This window comes from Crocuta crocuta, unplaced genomic scaffold (assembly GCF_008692635.1).
Source record: "Crocuta crocuta isolate KB4526 unplaced genomic scaffold, BGI_CrCroc_1.0 scaffold548, whole genome shotgun sequence".
NCBI lineage: Eukaryota > Metazoa > Chordata > Mammalia > Carnivora > Hyaenidae > Crocuta > Crocuta crocuta.
The window spans coordinates 2,292,979-2,314,030 of NW_027528725.1; the positions used below are offsets into that span (position 1 = coordinate 2,292,979).

A 21,052-nucleotide genomic window follows, 5' to 3' on the forward strand; every position below is an offset into this window, starting at 1 on the left:
AATGATACTGCTATGATCATTTGTGTACAAATATTTGTGTGGATGCAGTGCAACTGCTGAGTTACAGTAACTCTCATGGTTAGCCTTTTGAGGAACTGACAAACTGTTTCCTGAAGTAGCTGCACGATTTTACAGATCTACCAGCAGAATAAGAGGGTGCCATTTTCTCCATATCATTGTCAACACCTGCTATTATCTGTCATTTTTATTTTAGTCATCCAACTGGGTATGAGGTGCTACCTCTTTGTGGTTCTGATTTTACATTCCCCTGTGACTAATGAAGCAGCCAAGCATCTTTTCACGAACTTACTGGCCATTTAAGTATCTTGATTCAAGAAACATCTACTCAGAATGCTCAGCCATTTTTAAATTGAGGTTTCATCATTTTATTGTTGAATTGCAGGAGTTCTTTATATATTCTAGATCCAAATCCTTTACCAAATATCTATTAATCCATTTCGATAATAACTGATAAGAGTGGCTAGCATTTATATACATTTATTATGAGTCACTATGATTTTAATCACAACACCACAAGAAATTAAGTTCAAAGTATAAAAAAGACTAAATCAAAGTGAATATTGTGACTATATATGCAATATACTTTGAAAAAAGCACTGTTTAAGATTCCAGCATGACTTACTCTGCCACGTTCAACTTGTGTGGTCAACATTACAACCATGGAGGAGCCTTGTTCCCAAGTCATCTGCCAAAAATCTGTACAAGTGTGTGGTAATGGCCCTTGACAAGCAATATACTGATTTATAATGCTAGAAGAAGGGATTTCCATCTAAAAGGAAAAGGACACAAAACTAAAATTCTTTTACATTATTACTTTTTACTATGATCAAGTATATGAAAATCATCCACTAAATAATAACTGAATACAAGTGATCTCAAAAAACTGCAAAGTGAATAAAAGAAATCTTAATTAACAATTTCTTTATCTGTAGAAGAAATTTCTCAGTAATTTTATGTATATTTATCTTTTAAGAATTGGAAATAAAAATCAAAATATTTTCCAAAGCACTCATTGGTTTAAGAGCAGCTTTACAGAAAACCCTGTTTCAGAGGCAGAGACTTGGTACAGAAATAAAAAATATTTGTCTCTAAATAGCTTACAGGTAAAATTTGCAAGGAACAAAAATTCTGCCATTTGTTTTAGTTCAAACTTTACAAATTATATATATATGTCATATATATATATACACACATGCTATATAACATTTAGTACATTATACTATATAAGATATATATATATACACACACACAATAGAAAAAGATAGTAAAAATATCTTAAACTCATTATTTTCAGGAAGAAGTAAGATTGTGAGTGTTTGGGGAAGATGAGTTATACATACTACATTTTGAGACTTAATTAAAAATGAAGAAAAGGTGACACATGCACATGGCACTGGAAGAATACTAAAAGGTGAATAGAAAAAGAGGTCTCCAGAAGTGCCTGGGATGCTCAGGTTATGATCTCGCGGTTCATGAGTTCAAGTCCTGAGTCAGGCTCTGTGCTGACAGTTCAGTGTCTGGAGCCTGTTTCAGATTCAGAGCCTCCCTCGCTATCTGCCCCTCCTCCACTCATGCGCATGCTCTCTCTCTCAAAAAGAAATAAACATTTACAAAAGGGGGGTGGGGGAAGAAAAGAGGTCTCCCTCCCACCCTCTGGTTCACACCCAGGAGGACAATCCTTTTTGCTCGTTTCTTTCTTTTTAAATTTTAAAAAAATTTGTTTTCATTTTTGAGATGGGGGTGAGCAGAGAGAGAGAGGGACAGAGAGAATCCCAAATGGGTTCTGTGCTGTCAGCAAAAAGCCTGATGCGGGGCTTGAACTCATGAACCATGAGATCATGATCTGAGCCGAAACCAAGGGTCCAGACACTTGACTGACTGAGACCCCCAGGAGTTCCTCTAGTTTCTAACATCCTTCCAGAGATACTCTATACACAATATATAAATGTACATGCAGAAGTCTTTGTTTTCTGTAAGACATAAAAGGTAGCTTACAATGTTGTTCTGTGTATCTTTTTTCTTTTTCCACATTATCACTGAGATCATGTCATAATTAGTACATAATTTAACAAACATTATCTATTTGCTACATAAGCAAGGCTGCACTGAGTGTTTTTGTAAACCTAACATTTTTGTTAGTTACCTCTCCAAAGAGGTTATGCCTATTTACACTTCCAGCAACAACACATGAGGGATGTTTTTCCCCTGAGAGTCTCAATATACTGCTAATCCCTAACCCACAATTTTGTTTTTGTTTTGTTTTTTAAATTTTTTAACGTTTATTTATTTTTGAGACAGAGAGAGACAGAGCACGAGCAGGGGAGGGGCAGAGAGAGAGGGAGATACAGAATCTGAAGCAGGCTCCAGGCTCCGAGCTGTCATCACAGAGCCCGATGCAGGGCTCGAACCCAAGGATCGCGAGATCATGACCTGAGCCGAAGTTGGATGCCTAACTGACTGAGCCCCCCAGGCGTCCCCCTCACCCACAATTTTAAAACTCCCAGTGCTCTGAAGTGTAGTTTGTCCTTTCTGTGGTACATCTGACCTAGCTTGGACTCATCTGACAACAATATCTGACCTGAACTAATTTAAGATTATTTACAGTCTTTAGTACCACTCAGTGGGAATATGCATGGTTTCCTATTAAATATCAACATGTTGATTACAGGGTAACGTCTCATAGTCTATTAAGGATGTTACTTACTACAGTATACAGTACAGGCACTGAATAACCTTTTAAAAATCCAAAAAAGGATGAATCCCAAAGTCTATTTGGCCCCAAAATTTCAGGTAGGGGAATATAGACTTGTATATGGTATCATCACACTTTTTGGTATTTCAATCTAATAGGTGAAAAATAGTAATTTCTTACAGTTTTGATTTGCACTTTTCTTTTTGTGAGTTTAGACAAATGTCTAAACTTAGAAAAAATTTTCCCTTTCTGAGATTTTAAAACAATTCTCATACATTTCCTCCAACTACTTTCACAATCCCATTTTTACATTTATATTTTCATAGATCTAAAATATGTTATACAAAAAGTGAGTGGGTGAAGTATTTATAGATAAAAAATATTTCTGGCCTATTCTATTCCACTGCTCTATATGCATGTTAATATACCAGTACCAGTTTTTGGTAAAGTTTATTTTATTTTGAGAGAGAGCGTGAGCAAACACGTGCACAAGTGGGGAAGCGGCAGAGAGAAAGAGAGAGACTACTAAGCAGGTGCCCCAGTATCAAACTATTTTTTAATATTAATTTTATAATATTTTTCCATATCTGTAAGTGTTAAAAAAGTTTAGAGGCGCCTGAGTGGCTCAGTCAGTTAAGCGCCTGACTCTCAATTTTGGCTCAGGTCACGATCTCATGGCTCATGAGTTTGAACCCTTCACTGGGCTCTGTGCTGACAGCACAGATGGGATTCTCTCTCTCTCCCTCTCTTTCTGCCCCCACCCCCACTCATGCATACTTTTTTTTCTCTCTCAAAATAAGTAAAAATTTCAACAAAAAAAAGGAACCACAAAATTATAGTGGTCCGTTTTATTCTGAATGACAAAGGCACAATAAAAATAAACTTACATTTATATAATTTGCATTGATATAGTCTTCATTACCCTTTAAAATGACCCGTGTAGCATCATCTGAAAGAAATTTTAAAGAATGTTTTAATAAAATTATGCTACAAAGATAAAACTTAATAAACAGAGATAGCAGATACTTACAAGGCGAAATATCTCTGTATCTATTTTTGGAAATATTCTGAGGTAATTTGGCACAAGACATTGTCATTCCAGGTTTTTTCCGATACAGTTGCTTTAAGAGAAAAGAAAAAGAGCTTAAGATGAGTTCAGCAAGCCATTAAGAGATTCTGTTTTGCTTTTCAGACTTATTTCTATGCAAAAAACAAACAGGTTTTTTTCCTTAGGACACGTTATCCATACAATGATGTATGTACCTTAGGCTAGTTGGATATTGAGCCAAATTTGCACAGCTGAATTATGTACAATTTCTCACAAGAATTATGTACCATAACTTTTTTGAATGATGAAACAAATGAAAATAATTTTGCTTATAGCAAAATGCCTTAAGTTTTGAATCTCAAATCTGCAGACAACATATAGCTTTCATGCAGTTTGGAGATGTTTACACAGTATATGAATCAAGAACTTCTTAAAAGAACAACTGACCTACCCTAAATGACTTAGTCACACATGCTTTACAGTCAATCATCAATAACACATACTTTAGAGCAACAAATGACCAATTACATAGACTAATAAAAGCAGAGGATTAAATATGACTAGGTACAAAAGTTATTTTCCTTTAACTCAGGATTTTTAGCTCCACCACTGCCTATCTTCATGTGCCGCCTTTCATAAAAATAGCTATTTAATTACAGGAAAAAATTTAGTTTGATGACATATGTGTAAAATCTCCTTATTCTTCTCTTTTAATAGATATCTATTATGTAACCACTATGTTACCACGACTAGTAGTTTGCAAGCAATGTTTAAAACTATGTATTTTAGAACATTTTTTCTGTCAATTACTTCTCAGAATACCATTTTAGTTTATACATTATGAACGATCGATTAGGTTGTTAAGAAACCATGAAATTAATTAAAAAAATATGGCCCAACATGCTTTCCATACAATAGTACTTACATCAAATTGTGTCAGGACTGTTCCAGTGATTAGTCCCTCAGCCAGCTGGATCATTGACTCCCGTAGGGAATGGTCATCCTGATGGACACTGTCTACTGGGGCTTTCTCAGGAATGTACTGGAAGTCTGGTTCATTTTCTAGCTTTTCTTCCACTACATCATATACAGCTAAAAAGCAAAAAAAAAAAAAAAAAAAAAAAAAAAAGCAAAAAAGCCACATGAAAATCTTAATGAATTGGCAAGAAGTTACCAGATATGTTCTTTAATTTTGTGTCAGGAAAAAAAATTAATCAGATCTTGGCCTGGTGGTGTGTGTAAGAGACAGAGACTGGCTGTGAAGTTGAGCTCTGGTGTACCTTTGGGGGAAGAATGTTCCTGGACACACTGCTGAAGGTGTCTGTACCTGAAGAAGCAGCTCAGAGCAGACCTTCCCTTAAATTGTGGGACCCAGAACAAAATTAGAAGCAGGGACCTATACGCTATACATCCAGATATGAAAAGATACAAATAACTTGAATAGAGTGCTAAATAAAACGTGTTCTATCCTCTTTCCTGACACATCAACAAAACCTGGGAGGTCAGAATCCACGGTCACAACAGAACCTAGACTCCGGCCTGGAGTCTGCCCAAAGCTCCATTCTTTAACACAGGGGCCTATGAACATATGTGTGGACATACCAGCCCACATGCAAGCCTGTTCTCCACTCCTCTGCAAATGGCTGCCTCTTGGCTATCCAGCTGGCCCAGGGGCACATACAGCATGTGATCTACCCCAGGGAGAATGGACCTAGGGAAAATGGTCACACTGGAAGTGGGATCAGAGCTATTTAGCCAGAGAACTGAAGGTTAAAAAGAAGTAGTTTAGAAAAGGCATAGTCACTGGGGATAGCCTGTCACCCGCCTTGGTCCTGCAAAATCCTAGCCCCCACAGACAAGGGCAAAGCTGAAAGAGAGCCAGAGTAGAGACAAGCTAGTGGCTTCTTTGCCCATGCCTAAGAGGTTTGGTTCCTGTTCAGATGTGTGTACTTCTGAGAAGAAAAAATTTCTGAAATAAAGAATATATGAATGCATTCTAAGAAGAAATGAAAGCTAAAGGAAGAAAAAACCTACCAAAACAAGCTGTTTGTCTTTCTGATACTTTTTGTAAACATAGTTTTAAATTTTGATGATATGTTATTTTAAATAAAAAGGGACATGACAGACTCATGTTAACAAGTCCCAGTCCAGATTTTGACAAAACAGAAAGGTCTTTTGCCAAGTAAGCCATAGGTGGTTTCCTTTCCTAATTTCAAATATAAAGTGATTCAGAATTGTAAAAAGGCTGTGATTTTTCCATTAAATGGAATTTTGTCATATTCTGGTTCTACACAAGACATGAAATTTGTAAGCAGGCAAATGAATGTCTTGGTGTCAAACTGTCTTCAACTATCAAATGAGGATAATTCACCTATCTCACTGGATGACTGTAAAGATGAAATGAGACTATTTAAAATAGCCCAGGTGCAGAACTTACTATTAAGTTCTTTAGGATCTGTTATCTAGAGAAAACAGAACAAGCAAAACCCAGGGAATATTATTCTCATTATAAAATTTAAGTTGCATTATGTGACAGAAAATGCATAGTAATGAATCACGTAAACATCAGGACTAAATGAATGTGTTCCTTGAAAAGTCAAAATAGAATATTCTGTTGAAATTCTCTAAATTTTCTTAGAAAGCCAATTCTAGACCATGAATGCAAAAAACAAAGTTGAGAAGCTAAAATGAAAATGCCTGTTTGTACCCAAGAGACAAAATGAGAGTTTTGTATTTCTTTTTCTTTTTCTCTTTTTCCTTTTCCTTCCTTTTTTTTCTTTCTCTATCCTTCCTTCCTCCCTCCCCCTCCTTCCCTCTTCTTTTTTTATTTTTATTTTTTTAAAATTTTATTTCTGAGAGAGAGAGAGAGAGAGAGAAAGTGTGAGCAGGGGAGGGTCAGAGAGAGAGGGAGACACAGAATCTGAAACAGGCTCCAGGCTCTGAGCTGTCAGCACAGAGCCGACGNGAGCTGAAGTCGGACCTTAACCGACTGAGCCACCCAGGCGCCCCCCCTTCCTTTTCTTTTTTAAAGAAACTCTCTTGGAAAGCTCTGCAGGGTTGGGTGTGGTGGTGTTGATAATGTAATCGGTCAAGCTCTAACTACATTATACTTCTTTATGATATACATTTCAACAACTGGTAGCAAGGCATTAACCAATAATTATTCTTGTGGCTAAAACTATGGCTAATAATGAAACATTCAGAACAAAACTAGAAGAATATTTATAATGCTGGGATACAGGCATGTAAGAACTTTTCCCAGAGGAGACTGATAGTGTTGCAGGAACTTGAAACAGTGCAATAAAACTGAAGAAAGGAAGAAAGGTCTGGGAAAATTAGCTCTTGCCAAAAACCTGAAGGAAGGGGCTTTAATTTATTCTGCATTAAATTCATTCTGCATAGCACAAAGGGGACAGAATTAGGAACATGGATTTTTAGTTCAGTTAATAGCTCAAGCTACCCAAGGGAAAACGAACTGCTTCAGGAGCCACTGAGCGCTGCACAATGGCAGGACGATTTGGGGCTACTGTAGAGCTCCAAGCCACCAGCAAAGGAACTAGAGAGTACGGTATTAAGGTTTCTCCAAACCTGGAACTGCGGTTATGAATTAACAAGCCAGCTGTCCAGATAAGGAGATGACACGATTAGGCTACTGGCATTATCCAATGCAAACACAGGCCGGATTTTAAAAAAAGCTTTATATACAGCTTGTTACAGAGTTTTCTAAAAGTGGTTCAAAACAGGCTCTTGAGTTAAGATGGCTGAGTAGAATGGGGACTCTGAGCTTGTCTCATTCCTGGAATGTAGGCGGATCAGCATCAAGCTGGAAATTGATCTGAGGATTAACATAACAATCTGCATAACATGAGCCATAGAACTTGGCAGGTACTTGGTGCAGAGAGGTGAACTGGAGGGGAGAGAAAAGCTGCGGAGCTCCTGCGGGTAGGGAGCCATCTTTGTGGAGAGAGGACAGAGAAAGGGGGAGAGTGCAGCACTTAGGGATTGCACAAGAAAAGTACTCTCCCTGAAAGTAGCTGTAGAGAAAAAGAGACAGAGAGAGTGTGAAAATACTTGCAGAGGACTGGACAAAAAAATATGTTCCCCAAAACCACTGATGGGGAAAAAGGAGAAGTCTTAATACCACCAGGATGCTATAAACAGTGGAGTGCAGAGTATGAAGGTCTGGAGCTCAGTGCCTGGTGGTGCTCTCGTTTGAGGAAATAGGGCGAATTTTCAGGAGCAGGCAGTGCCGTCTGAGGGGTCTGTGTGCCATGCAGGGAGAAGTGGCTCACCTGACTGAAGAGCATTTGGTAGTGGCCATACAGCCTTCCCTTGGGCCAACCAGGCTTACTGATATAGGAACAAAGATGCCAGAGGTCACCAAAACCTGGCGCTGGCTGCGTGTTGTGATTTACAACTCTGAGACTCTGCTGCTGTGCGAATGTTTTCTGGGACAAGCCGGTATCTGGCCATTGATTGGTGAGATCCCACCCTCAGAGAGTCTGAGCAGATCCAAGCTGTTGGGGGTCTCTGAAGTGTGGGGTTTTGAAACACAGCACCATCTGAGATAAAACCCTGGAGGGAGGTACCACCAAGCAGACAGCTTGGACATGGACAAGGTAGAGGAAGGGAGCAGACAGAAGCCTGAGACAAAGGAGGGGTACTTGTTTATGGGTTGGCAAGGGCACAAAGTTCCTGTGTTAGAGGCTAAGGAGTTGGGTTAAGTCATTTGCACTTTTTGTTCGTGCGCTTACACGGATCAACTCCACTAAGCTAAGCAGCACCACCAAATGGAGAATGGAGCCACGACCACCCATGCCATCCAGGCACAGCCTCCAGAAAACCACCACAAAACCTTTTCACCTGCTTATTAGTCTACGGACTACAGTGTGCTGTAAAGTTTCACATCTACGGGATGCTGAATGTAATTTCACTTGGGTCTCATTCTGTTTGCTGGTTCGTTTATTTGTTTTCATTGCTTCTGTTTTTGCTTCTGTTGTTTTATTTTTTCTCTCTTTTCTTTCTCTTTCTTGCATACAGAAAGAGCAAATTATTATTTATTTAAAAAAATTTTTATTCTGTTTTCTTTATTTTATTATTTAAACTTCTTAAAAAAATTTCTCTTTATTATCTATTCTGTCAAGCTTCTCTCAACAAACAGACCAAAACACACCTAGGATTTAACTTCCCTTATTTGATTTTTTTGTTTTGTTTCTAATTTTTATCTTATTAATTTTCTTCTTCTTTCAAAATGACAAGATGGAGGAATTCACTCTAGAAGAAAGAAAAGAAAGAAATGACCAGGGATTTAATCAACACAGATGTAAGTAAGATGTCTGAACTAGAATTTAAAACCACAATTATAATACTAGCTGGGGTTGAAAAAAGCATGGAAGACACAAGAGAATTTCTTTCTGCAGAGATAAAAGAACTAAAATCTAGTAAGGCAAAAATTAAATTAAAAATGCTATAACCGAGATGTAATCTTGAATGGATGTTGTGATGGCAAGGATGGATAAAGCACAGCAGTGAATTGGTGTTACAAAAGAAAAAATTACAGAAAATAAACGAAGCAAAAAAAAGAAAGAAAAAGAAAAGAGGGAAACAAAGGCAAAAGATCACAATACAAGACTTAGGGAACTCAGTGACTTATTAAAAAGGAACAACACTCGAATCATAGGAGTCCCAGAAGATGAAGAGAGAGATAAAGAGGCAGAAGGTATTATGTGAGCAAACTGTAGCTGAAAATTTTCCTAATCTGAGGACGGACACAGACTTCAAAATCCAAGAAGCACAGAGGACTGTGATTAGATTCAACAAAAACCGACTATCACCAAGGCATATCACAGATACATTCACAAAATACACACACGAGGAAAGAATTATGAAAGCAGCAAGGGAAAAGTCCTTAACCTACAAGGGAAGACAGATCAGGTTTGCAGCAGGTATGTCCACAGAAAGTTGGCAGGCCAGAAAGGAGTAGCAAGATATATTCAACGTGCTACATCAGAAAAACATGCAGCCAAGAATTCTTTATTCAGCAAGGAAGTGATTCAACATAGGAAAGATAAAGAGTTTCCCAGACAAAAAAAAATCAAAGGAATTCATGACCACCAAACCAGTCTTGCAAGAAATTTTAAGGGGACTCTGTGAGTGAAGGAAAAACAAGACCAAAAGCAACAAAGACCAGAAAGGATAAGAGAACATCACCAGAAACACCAACTCTACAGTCAACACAATGGCACTAAATTCAAATATTTCAATAATCACTGTAAATGTAAATGGACTAAATGCTCCAATCAAGAGCCATAGGGCATCAGAATGGGTAAGAAAACAAGACCATCTATGTGCTGCCTTTAAGAGACTCAATTTACACCTAAAGACACCTGCAGAATGAAAGTAAGGGGATGGAGAACCATTTATCATGCTAATGGATGCCAAAACAAAGATTGCAACAAGAGATGAAGAAGGGTATTATATCATAATTAAGGTGTCAACAGCCCACTTACAGAAATGGACAGATCATCTAAGCAGAAAATCAACAAGGAAACAATGGCTTTGAATGACACACTGGACTGGATGGACTTAACAGACAAATTCAGAACATTTCATCCTAAAGCACCAGAATACACATTCTTCTTGAGTGCACATAGAACATTCTCCAGAACAGATTACATACTGGGTCACAAATAAGGATTCAACAAGTACAAAATGATCAGTAACATACCATGCATATTTTGGGATCACAACACTATGAAACCTGAAATCAACCACAAGAAAAATTTTGGAATGACCACAAATACTTGGAGATTAAAGAACATCCTAATAAAGAATGAATGGGATGTGGGAGCGAGGGGTGCCTGGATGGCTCAGCCAGTGAAGCATCTGACTTCAGGTCATGATCTCGTGATTCGTTGGATTCGACTTCCACTTCGGGCTCTGTGCTGAAAGTTCAGAGCCTAGAGCCTGCTTCAGATTCTGTCTCCTCTCTCTTTGCCCTTTCTCCACTCAGGCTCTTTATCTCTCTCCCTCTCAAAAATAAATAAACATTTAAAAAAACACGAATGGGTTAACAAAGAAATTAAAGAGAAAGTTAAGAAGTACATAGTAGCCAATGAAAATGAAAACACGATTGTCCAAAACCTCTGTGAGGAAGCAAAGGCAATCTTAAGAGGGAAGTACATAGTAATCCAGCCCTTCCTAAAGAAGGAAGAAATGCCTCAAATACAAACCTAACCATACACTTCTAAAAGAGATGGAAAAAGAACTGGATAAAGCCCAAAACCAGAATAAGGGAAATAACAAAGAGCAGAAACCAAGGATATTGAAATTAAAAAAAAAAAAACCCAAAACCAGTAGAACAGATCAATGAAAGCAGGAGCTGGTTCTTTGAAAGAATTAACAAAATTGATAAACCCCTAGACAGATTCATTCAAAAGAGGGAAATGACCCAAATAAATAAAATCATGAATGAAAGAGGTGAAATCACAACCGACACCACAGAATTACAAATAAAAAGAGATTATGAGCAATTATATGTCAACAAATTGAGCATTCTGGAAAAAGTGGACAAATTCCTAGAAATATATAAACTAGAAACAAGAAGAGAGAAAATTTTAACAGACCTATAACCTAAGGAAATTGAATCAGTAATCACAAATCTCCCCCTAAAACAGGAATTCTACCAAACATTTAAAGAAGAGTTAATACCTATTCTTTTGAAGCTGTTCCAAAAAAAAAAAAAAAGAAAAAGAAAAGAAAAAAGAAATGGAAGGAAAACTTCCAAACTCATTCTATGAGGCCAGCATTTCCTTGATTTCAAAACCAGACAAAGACCCCACTAAAAAGGAGAACTACAGACCAATTTCCCTGATGAACATGAATCTAAAAATTCTCCACAAGATACTAGCAACCTGAATGTAACAATACATTAAAAGAATTACTCAAGTGGGATTTATTCCTGGGCTACAGGCCTGATCCAAAATCCACAAATCAATCAACATGTTACATCACATAAAAAAAAGAAAAGAACCACATAATCTCAACAGATGCAGAAAAAAGCATCTGACAAAATACAGCATCCTTTCTTGATAAAAGTCCTCAAGAAAGCAGGGATAGAAGGAACATACCTGAAGATCATAAAGGCCATATACGAAAGACCCACAGCTAATAGCATCCTCAATGGGGAAAAACTGAGAGCTTTCCCCCTAAATTCAGGAACACGACAGGGATGTCCACTCTGATCACTGTTATTCAATACAGTATTGGAAGTCCTAACCTCAGGAATCAGACAAAAAGAAATAAAAGGCATCCAAATCGGTAAGAAGTCAAACTTTCACTCTTCGCAGACGACATGATACTCTCTAAATGGAAAACCTGAAAGACTCCACTAAAAAACTACTAAAACTGATATGTGAATTCAGCAAAGGTGCAGGATATAAAATCAACATACATAAATTGGTTGCGTTTCTATACACTAATAATGAAGCAGCAGAAAAGAGAAATCAAGGAATCGATCACATTTACAATTCTACTGAAAACAATAAGATACCTAGGAATAAATATAACCAAATAGATAAAAGATCTGCATGCTGAAAACTATAGAAAGCTTATGAAAGAAACTGAAGACACAAAGAAATAGAAAAACATTCCATGCTCATGGATTGGAAGAACAGTATTATTAAAATGTTGATACTACTCAAAGCCATCTATACATTCAATGCAATCCTTACCAAACACTACCATTCTTCACAAAGCTACATCAAACAATTCTAAAATTTGTATGAAACCAGAAAGACTGTGACTAGCAAAGTAATATTAAAAAAGAAAACCAAAGCTGGAGGCATCACAATCCCAGACTTCAGCTGTATTACAAAGCTGTGATCATCAAGACCATATAGTTCTGGCATAAAAACAGACACATATATCAATGGAAAAGAAGGGAGAGCCCAGAAATGGACACCCTAATGATATAATGATGGCCAACTAGTCTTTGACAAAGCAAAGAAAGAGTATCTAATGGAAAAAAAACTTGACAGTGACATACGAAAGACTGAACTTGGACCACTTTCTTACACCATATATAAAAATGAACTACCGGGACCTCATCAAGATAGAAAGCTTCTGCACAGTGAAGGAAACAATCAACAAAACTAAAAGACAACCAACTGAATGGGAGAAGATATCTGCAAATGACATATCAGAAAAAGGGTTAGTATCCAAAATCTATAAAAATCTTTCCAAACTCAACATCCTCCCCAAAATAATCCAGTTAAGAAATGGGCAGAAGACATGAATAGACACTTTTCCAAAGAAGACACCCTGCTGGCTAACAGACACATGAAAAGATGCTCAATATCTCTCATCATCAGGGAAATACAAATCAATATCGCAGTGAAGTACCACTTCATACCTGTCAGAATGGCTAAAATTAACAACTCAGGAAACAACAGATATTGGCGAGGATGTAGAGAAAAGGGAACACTTCTGTGCTGCTGGTGGGATGAAAATAGTATGGAGTTTCCTCAAAAAATTAAAAATAGAATTACCCTACAATCCAGTAATTGCACTACTATATACCCAAAGAATACAAAAATACTGATTCAAAGGGGCACGTGGACCCCAATGTTTATAGCAGCGCTATCAACAATAGCCAAATTATGGAAAGAGCACAAATGTCCACTGACTGAGGAATGGATAAAGAACATGTGGTGTGTGTGTATGTATATTCATTTCTTCAACAAGGATTTACTGTGTACCTACCACCACTAGAGCAACTGAGGGACAAGGGAGGCCTTTTTAGCTGTGGTGGAAGAAGAGGGATTTCCTGGGGATGACGTCTGAGCAGAGACCCCAATGAAGTGAGGATATAAGTCATAGGAAAATCAAGAAGAGCATTTTAGACAGAAGGAATTTTTAAAAAGCCAGCATAGAACAGAGGAAAGTGAGCAAGGCTGTGTGGCAGACAAGGGGCCAAGAACTGAGTTTTACTACCAGTGTGAATGGAAGCCACTTTGAGCAGTAAACAGTCATGGCCTGATATGCTTTTTAAAAGCCCACTCTGGTTGCTGTGTCTAGTAACAAAAGTAAGAAATTATGAAACCATCCAGTGCTACATAGAGTACTTACCATTAGGTCGAACCAGAAGTACGAGTTCCCCAGAATGTCTCTCACAGCTAGCTTTAATAAACAGGACGACTTGATCATGGGTATGTTCTGCAATGTCCCGACCATTGATCAGTACAACTTGGTCCCCTTCATTCAATCGAGGGACACAGAGGTCAGCCTATAATGTAACATAAAGTTTCAAGTGTTTACATGGCTTTCTGAAAGTAAAGCACAGGAATTTATTTTTATGGACACTACAGCAGGAGAGCAAAAGCTACATACAGAACGGCATCCATCCATTTATTCATCTATTTGCAAAAAGTAGAAATCTAGCATCCCCATGAAACTACTACCTTTTTTCCTTTTCAACCACTTTTTCCCTGCTGTCCTACTAAACGCTTAGATACACAGAGAAGACTAATGATCTCAAGGTGCATAGATACAGGCAGCCCTCACATTGCACAGTCCTGTATGTATAAATTTCAGTCCCCACAGGTTAGTTAGGTGACAGTCTCCCAACAAGGTTCAGACTGCAGTTACCACAATGCATTAAATGTGAATAATTACATAACGTACAAACTTTGCTACTAGCTCATGAGTCCACAGATCATTACAAAAATAAGACACACATCACAATCAGTGACCCATCACATGTCACTTCTTTCAAAGTCTGTTGGTGACTTGCTGCTGTTCATCTGTCACTCAGTTTGCAGAGAGACAGCAAAGCAGGTACCTGTTTCACCTCCTTGCCTCCCAGTGGTAAACCCAAGTAAATCTAAAGCAGGAACTGGCCAGGAAAGCTAAAAATGCAGCAAAGAAACAAAAGAGTGATAGTGCTAGAAGTAAAATGCAAATCGAATATAAACCACTGACAGCGGAAATAGTGATGTGGCTACTGTCCAAGAGTCTCCAGACATGCAGCGAAAGGAATTTATTGAAGCCGACTTGTCAACGTAAATGAAAGTGGCTGTGATGAAGTGAGTTTCCAGATGAAGATGTCCTAGAGGAAGTGAGGCTGGCAAAACAGTTCTCACTAAAGGTCTATTTCATAACATTGAAAAAGCAAAGAATGAATGGTAGAAGTGAATACCAATTTAGAAAGGATTAGGACAATTTGCTAAGGAAAGAAAAAAGCTCACTCTTGTATGTTAAGTTACACAACAATAAGGGAAACAAATTCAATGTACTTGTGATGAGTTCCCATAAGGAAATGGAACGCTTTATTTCTCAGTGTTTCTGATAGTTCGAATTAGAGGATAATAAATCAGTATTAGTTTTATTATTTTTTCATCTCCCTATAACTTTATAGGAACAACTAAGAGAAATTTCAATTATTTGATAAAAAATTGAAAGGTCATAGAAGCCACTGTAACTTTTCCCACTGATTACCAGGATCGCTTCACACAGAGTCAGCCATACAGAGTCGTTTTTACAGTCCTGCCCCACCGTGCAAAGTGACAGGTGCCTGCATCTCACTGGGAAAAGAAAGACACGATGCAGCTAAGAGCGGAAAGCAGATGTAGGGACAGCAGGCTCCAGGAACACAGCAATGAGAAAACACCGGAGTCAAGTCTGGAGGATGATCAGTCGGCTAGGGAAGGAAATGACAGGGTGGGACCTTACAGAAAAAGGATGCTAGAAGAAATGAAAGCACAACTAGTCAAATTCATAATAAACACAAAATCAATAATAATCCAACAAGGTCCTGTCACTAATGGAAAGAGCATAAGTTCTTTCTTTGCTGCTTACAAAGCATGTGATTTCAAACACCCGAAACTCTGGAAATGGAGCAGGTATCTGCTCTAATTATTTCATAAATTTCTAAAGACAAAAATGTGATAATTCAATGCAAAGTATTAAAATTTAGAAAATGCAAGTTCAGAATAGTTGTTTCTTTCTCTACTTCTTGGTGGAGATGACATTCATATATTCCCTCTGCACACCAGCACTGTGATACTTTTGTGTACCAGTGTGGTCCCAAGTTTGTGTAAATGCCTGTACAGTACCTAAAGGGTGGTGAATGCTCTGTATCAATGGTACTGGGAGAAATGTAATGGGCTGGAGCAAAGTGGTACCCTCTTACCTTACTTTGTGGACAATACAGCTGGTAGGAAAGAGAAGGCAGTCCGTGTGCTAGGAAGAGAATAGCTACACATTTCTCCTACTGTACCTTGAGTACATCCACTGATATTTCCAGTTCACAGACTGAGGCTAATGGGGTAGTTAATCAATATGCTAGAACATGCAGAGATTAATTTTTTGAACCCATTATCACTTATCACTGACAGAAACTCTCTCATATTTAATCTGCCTTTCATCAGGTATATTTAATAAATTTCTATTTTCATTCTTTTGTGTGTGTGTGTGGAAGCTGCATTTTGTCTATTTGCATTCTGATCTGGAAAGTCTAGATAAACTATATGCTTATTTATTTTGGCGGGGTGGGGGGGAGGCAGGGAGAGAGAATCCCTGCACTGTCAGTGCAGAGCCTGATGCAGGACTTCATCTCACAAACTGTGAGATCATGACCCGAGCCGCAATCAAGAGTCAGGACGCTTAACCAACAGAGACACCCAGGCGCCCTGATTATCTATGTATTTAAATGAATTTTGTTGGAGCAACGACTGCTGGCTCAAAGATAATCAGACAGAAAGCAAAACAGCTTTAATTGGGAATTATCTTAACCATTTCAGAAGGTGTCCAATATAAAGAATAACATTAAAGTATCTGAAGTCCTGTTCTTTTCCTCCAATCACCTAAAATCAGGTTTCCAACGGGAACACTGTGACGGTCTCTAGTAAGATAATGAAAAAATGATAAGTTTCTATTGTTCTAAATTCAGCCAATATATTTTTTAAGGTTTCCTGCTGGAAACCTCATTCTTCCTTCCTTAACTCATTACGCTTTGCTGTGGTTGTTGTTTTTTTATCCATCTACATTTCTTGTTTCTTATTCTCTGCCTTTTGGGAACTTTTGTGTCTTCTCTTATAAATATGGGTCTGTTTTCGAATAGCTCCTTTTTTATTTTAAAGGTAGGCTTTACACCAGATGTGGGGTTTGAACTCACGACCCCGAGATCAAGAGTCGCATGCTCTACTGACTGAGCAAGCCAAGTGCCCTTCAGCCAATATTTATGAGACACAGTTCTACATGGCTGACAGGGAAAATTATCAATAATCTGTATAGCCTAAAAAGAATATTTAGAGTCACAGAATTCTGTTTGGAAATAAACCTGTCTATACAATGTTCCCTGAACATCTCTGACCTAATTGAAAATGATCTACATTCACTGCTCAAGAAAAATAGTATTTCTTTTGTGTCATTCAGTTACTATTACAACTGGTGTATAAACAGATACATTACCTTTCTAATTACAAAAGCAATACATTCTCATTATCATGATTCAGATTATTAAAAAGAAGAATATAAAACAAAGTGATAAATACCAATAATTCTACTACCCAGATGAAATGCTACTAGCATTTTGAGCATGTTTCCAAACTTTTTAAATTTTTAAAAAATGTTTATTTTTGAGAGACAGAGTGTGAGCAGGGGAAGGGCAGAGAGAGAGGGAGACACAGAATCTGAAGCAGGTTCCAGGCTCTGAGCTGTCAGCACAGAGCCCGACACAGGGCTCCAACCCACAAACCGCAAGATCATGACCTGAGCTGAGTCAGACACTCAACAGGCTGATCCGTTTCCAAAATTTTTAAAGCACTAACTCATATTTTAAGAAACTGGATGAAACATGCATGTGGAGCAATAATATACATTTTCTATAACACTGTCTTATGAGCCCATTTCCATACTTACACAAAACTACATCATCTATCATCTCAACAGCTGTAAAGGAGCACAAAACTTATTTCACCAACTCCAATGACGTACATTTTTATCACCACCCCAATCGTTATTACAAACAATATTACAATGAACTTCCTTGTGTATCCTTTGTTCTGTAGTCCAACTACTTCATTACCAGCAACTGCTAAAAGTAGAATCGTCATGCCAAAAGATCTGTATTTGACCCATAAACGTTTTAGCTTAAATTTTTGTTTTCAGTCAAATTTACATCACACAGCTTGAAGAACTAAGTCTACAAGATTACTAAGACAAGCAACCATGTCTCGTGTTCCTCTGTACATCCTGCCCCCCTCCACCCCAGGCAACTTCAACATTTTAGCTACATCTTTTGTATCTACTTCAGTATCTCTAAATAACATCCTCATTTTGTTTTTCTTCAGTTTTCTATTTTAGACATTACCTACAGATGAGAATTTAACAATCTTTCATCTCCTCATCTGCAGTCTGTCTTAAATACATACATATTTCCATATATATATATATATATATATATATATGCATGTTAATAACTAATTTTGGACTATTTCCTCCATCTTTGTTCCCATCCTTCACATGCATAGTAGGTTCGAGAGGCATGTCATACATCATATCCCTGTCCTGTTCTCCCGACCCCAAGTGATTTGTTGAAAAAAAGACCTCTGATACAAGCTAGATCTATAAAGAACTTACTTTCCAGAAGTCTGTAAACTAGACTGAGAGGTTTAAGCGCTCTAGTTACTAAACTGTTAATATATAAACCTAGAAGTTACCAGTAGCCCACCACATAAACTAAGAATGGAGGTAGTTCTATAAATTCTCTTTCGATGAGAGTCAGGGACACAGTCCTATTTGAAAGTAGAGTATGTGGTGGGGATGTAACAGAACTAACTTGAAGCTGCTACTAAGTACACTGTCTTTATTAACACTGTATTTTTTTTAGAGGAGCTAGAGAGATGAGGCTGATTCCCTACACAAACTGGTTTGCAGCAGGAGAGAAGAATGGAACATAAAAAGAAATACAGATGAAAAAATAGAGAGTGCTCATGTTTATTTTAAAGTTTTTTTTGTACTCCAGGTTGGACTGCATTCCTATCCTTGGGTTTTGTGAGGTACTATTATAGCTAATGGATACATTCTGTATTAATGCTTAAGCCAGGGGTATTCCATAGTACCCTGTTATTTGCAACCAACAAAATCCTTAACAATCAGAACCAAAAGTATGTATCGTGATATCCTTGATCAATCTTGACTGTGATTATCAAATCAATTTTAAGGTTGCTGCAAAGCACCAAAATAAAGCATAACTGGGCTCTTTCAGGCTGCTGGTTCCTATCTGTCTGTAGACACAGAGACAAGTAAATGATAAGGTGCTGACAGAAAACTCCTTGAAGACTATTTAGGTCAAGTAGGCAACAACAGAAATGGGAAATAGAAAGCAATATTTGCTACATAAAAGAGCAATAGAGAGAACACACCCACAACTAATTAAGAATTGTCCTTATGGGGGCGCCTGGGTGGCTCAGTCGGTTAAGCATCTGACTTCGGCTCAGGTCATGATCTCAAGGTTCGTGGGTTCGAGCCCCACATCAGGCTCTGTGCTGACAGCTCAGAGCCTGGAGCCTGCTTCAGATTCTGTGTCTCCCTCTTTCTCTGACCCTCCCCTGCTCATGCTCTCTCCTCTCAGAAATAAATAAAACATTAAAAAAAATTAAAAGAAAAAAAAAAAAGAATTGTCCTTATGATGAGCAGAAAGTTCATGAATCCTGAAGGTGAATTAAGGGAAGAGGAAGGTTCATCATAATGGGTACATACAGTGTTTTCTCTACTTTTGTTTAAAATGTTTGTAATAAAAAGTTTAAAACTCTCCCTACAGGAAAAGAAAACACTAGTTACCATTTCTATTTAAAGTCAATTTTTTTTAAACCAAAGTAGGCAAACAGATTGTAGGTAAACAATTCTAAATGAAAATACCAAACAAACAAAAAAGCAAAACAAATACTATACCTCTGTCTACATTTTTCTATGTTTAAAGGAGTTATTTTGATAGACTCTATTAGCACTTTAGAAACATCAAAATTATTAAACAGCTTCTTTCCAAAAACATGGATTTAAGAAAACTCATATACAGGAAATAAAAACTTCCCAGCAATTTAAGAGATTTAGTCAACATCTGATACTTAACAAATTTTCAGAAATTAATTTTTTCCATTTATTTAAACTAGTAAAAATAAAATGAGTACATATTCTTGAAAATAGGGTTTACTTGCAAGATTCAGATAACTCACAGGTGTTCCTGGTGCTACTCGGGACACGATCACAGGCATCTTCTGATCATACCCTCCCTTAACAACAGAGCAAATCAGGTATCAATTATTACCAAAATAGACACATCTTAATTTAAAAACTGAATACAATGTAAATTCTAGATTACCTTTACATTGAATCCAAACCTTCCATTTTCATCAGGTTTCATTCTGATTAGAACAAGATTATCTTGTGGAATACCACCATTAGGCTTAAGAAAACAAAAATAAATAACTTGTAATTTTCCTCATTTATAATCCCTCCTTCAAAGATATACATGAAGTATGCTTTTTGTACATTAATATTACCTACAATATATAAAAACTCATAACAAATTCAAATGTTAATTCAGGAAAGTAAATTTTTATTTTTATTTTCTTAATCTTTATTTTTCAGAGAGAGAGCGAGCGAGCGAGCAGGGGAGGGGCAGAGAGAGAGGGAGACACAGAATCCGAAGCAGGCTCCAGGTTCTGAGCTGTCAGCAGAGCCCGATGTGGGGTTTGAATTCATGAACCGTGAGCTCATGACCTGAGTTGAAGTTGGATGCTTAACCGACTGAGCCACCCAGGAGCCCCAGGAAAATAAATTTTGATTAATACCTTGCAGTTACCACAGCTAGATTCAGCCTAGACTAAGTGCAAGGAGTAACAGGGGCATCATTATTTAAGTTATTAGCTGCAATACCCCTAGAACCTGGCTCAAAGCTCTGCACACAGTAAGTGTTCATAACTGTTACAAGAATTCACATTCCTCCCTCTGTTTTTTTTTTTTTTTTTTTTATTTTTTTTTTTTTTTTTTTTTNCCCAGGCGCCCCTCCTCCCTCTGTTTTTTAAAAACAGCTCTATTGGGATATAATTCACACACTACACTTCACACAAAGTGTTTAATTCAATAATTTTTACAACAGCCAAGAGTTGTAGAAACATCACTACCATTTCATTTTAAAATATTTTCACCCATGTGAAAAAGAGATCCTGTACCTATTAGCAGTCATTTCCCATCTCCTCACCCCCATTTCTTAAGTCCTATTCAACCAT

General features: G+C 37.5%; 1 protein-coding gene across 3 annotated transcripts in view; it reads right to left on the bottom strand.

The window, feature by feature from the left end:
* Positions 1-21,052, bottom strand: part of PTPN4 (protein tyrosine phosphatase non-receptor type 4) — a 177,737-nt gene that overhangs the window by 15,563 nt on the left and 141,122 nt on the right. For all 3 annotated transcript variants that reach the window (XM_077755303.1, XM_077755302.1, XM_077755304.1), the window contains 7 exons: positions 20,143-20,226; positions 19,997-20,053; positions 13,890-14,046; positions 4,687-4,853; positions 3,744-3,834; positions 3,601-3,662; positions 644-790 (listed from right to left, as the gene is read on the bottom strand). In XM_077755303.1, the coding sequence (XP_077611429.1) occupies positions 644-790; positions 3,601-3,662; positions 3,744-3,834; positions 4,687-4,853; positions 13,890-14,046; positions 19,997-20,053; positions 20,143-20,226 (765 nt within the window). The remainder of the gene's footprint in view (positions 1-643; positions 791-3,600; positions 3,663-3,743; positions 3,835-4,686; positions 4,854-13,889; positions 14,047-19,996; positions 20,054-20,142; positions 20,227-21,052) is intronic.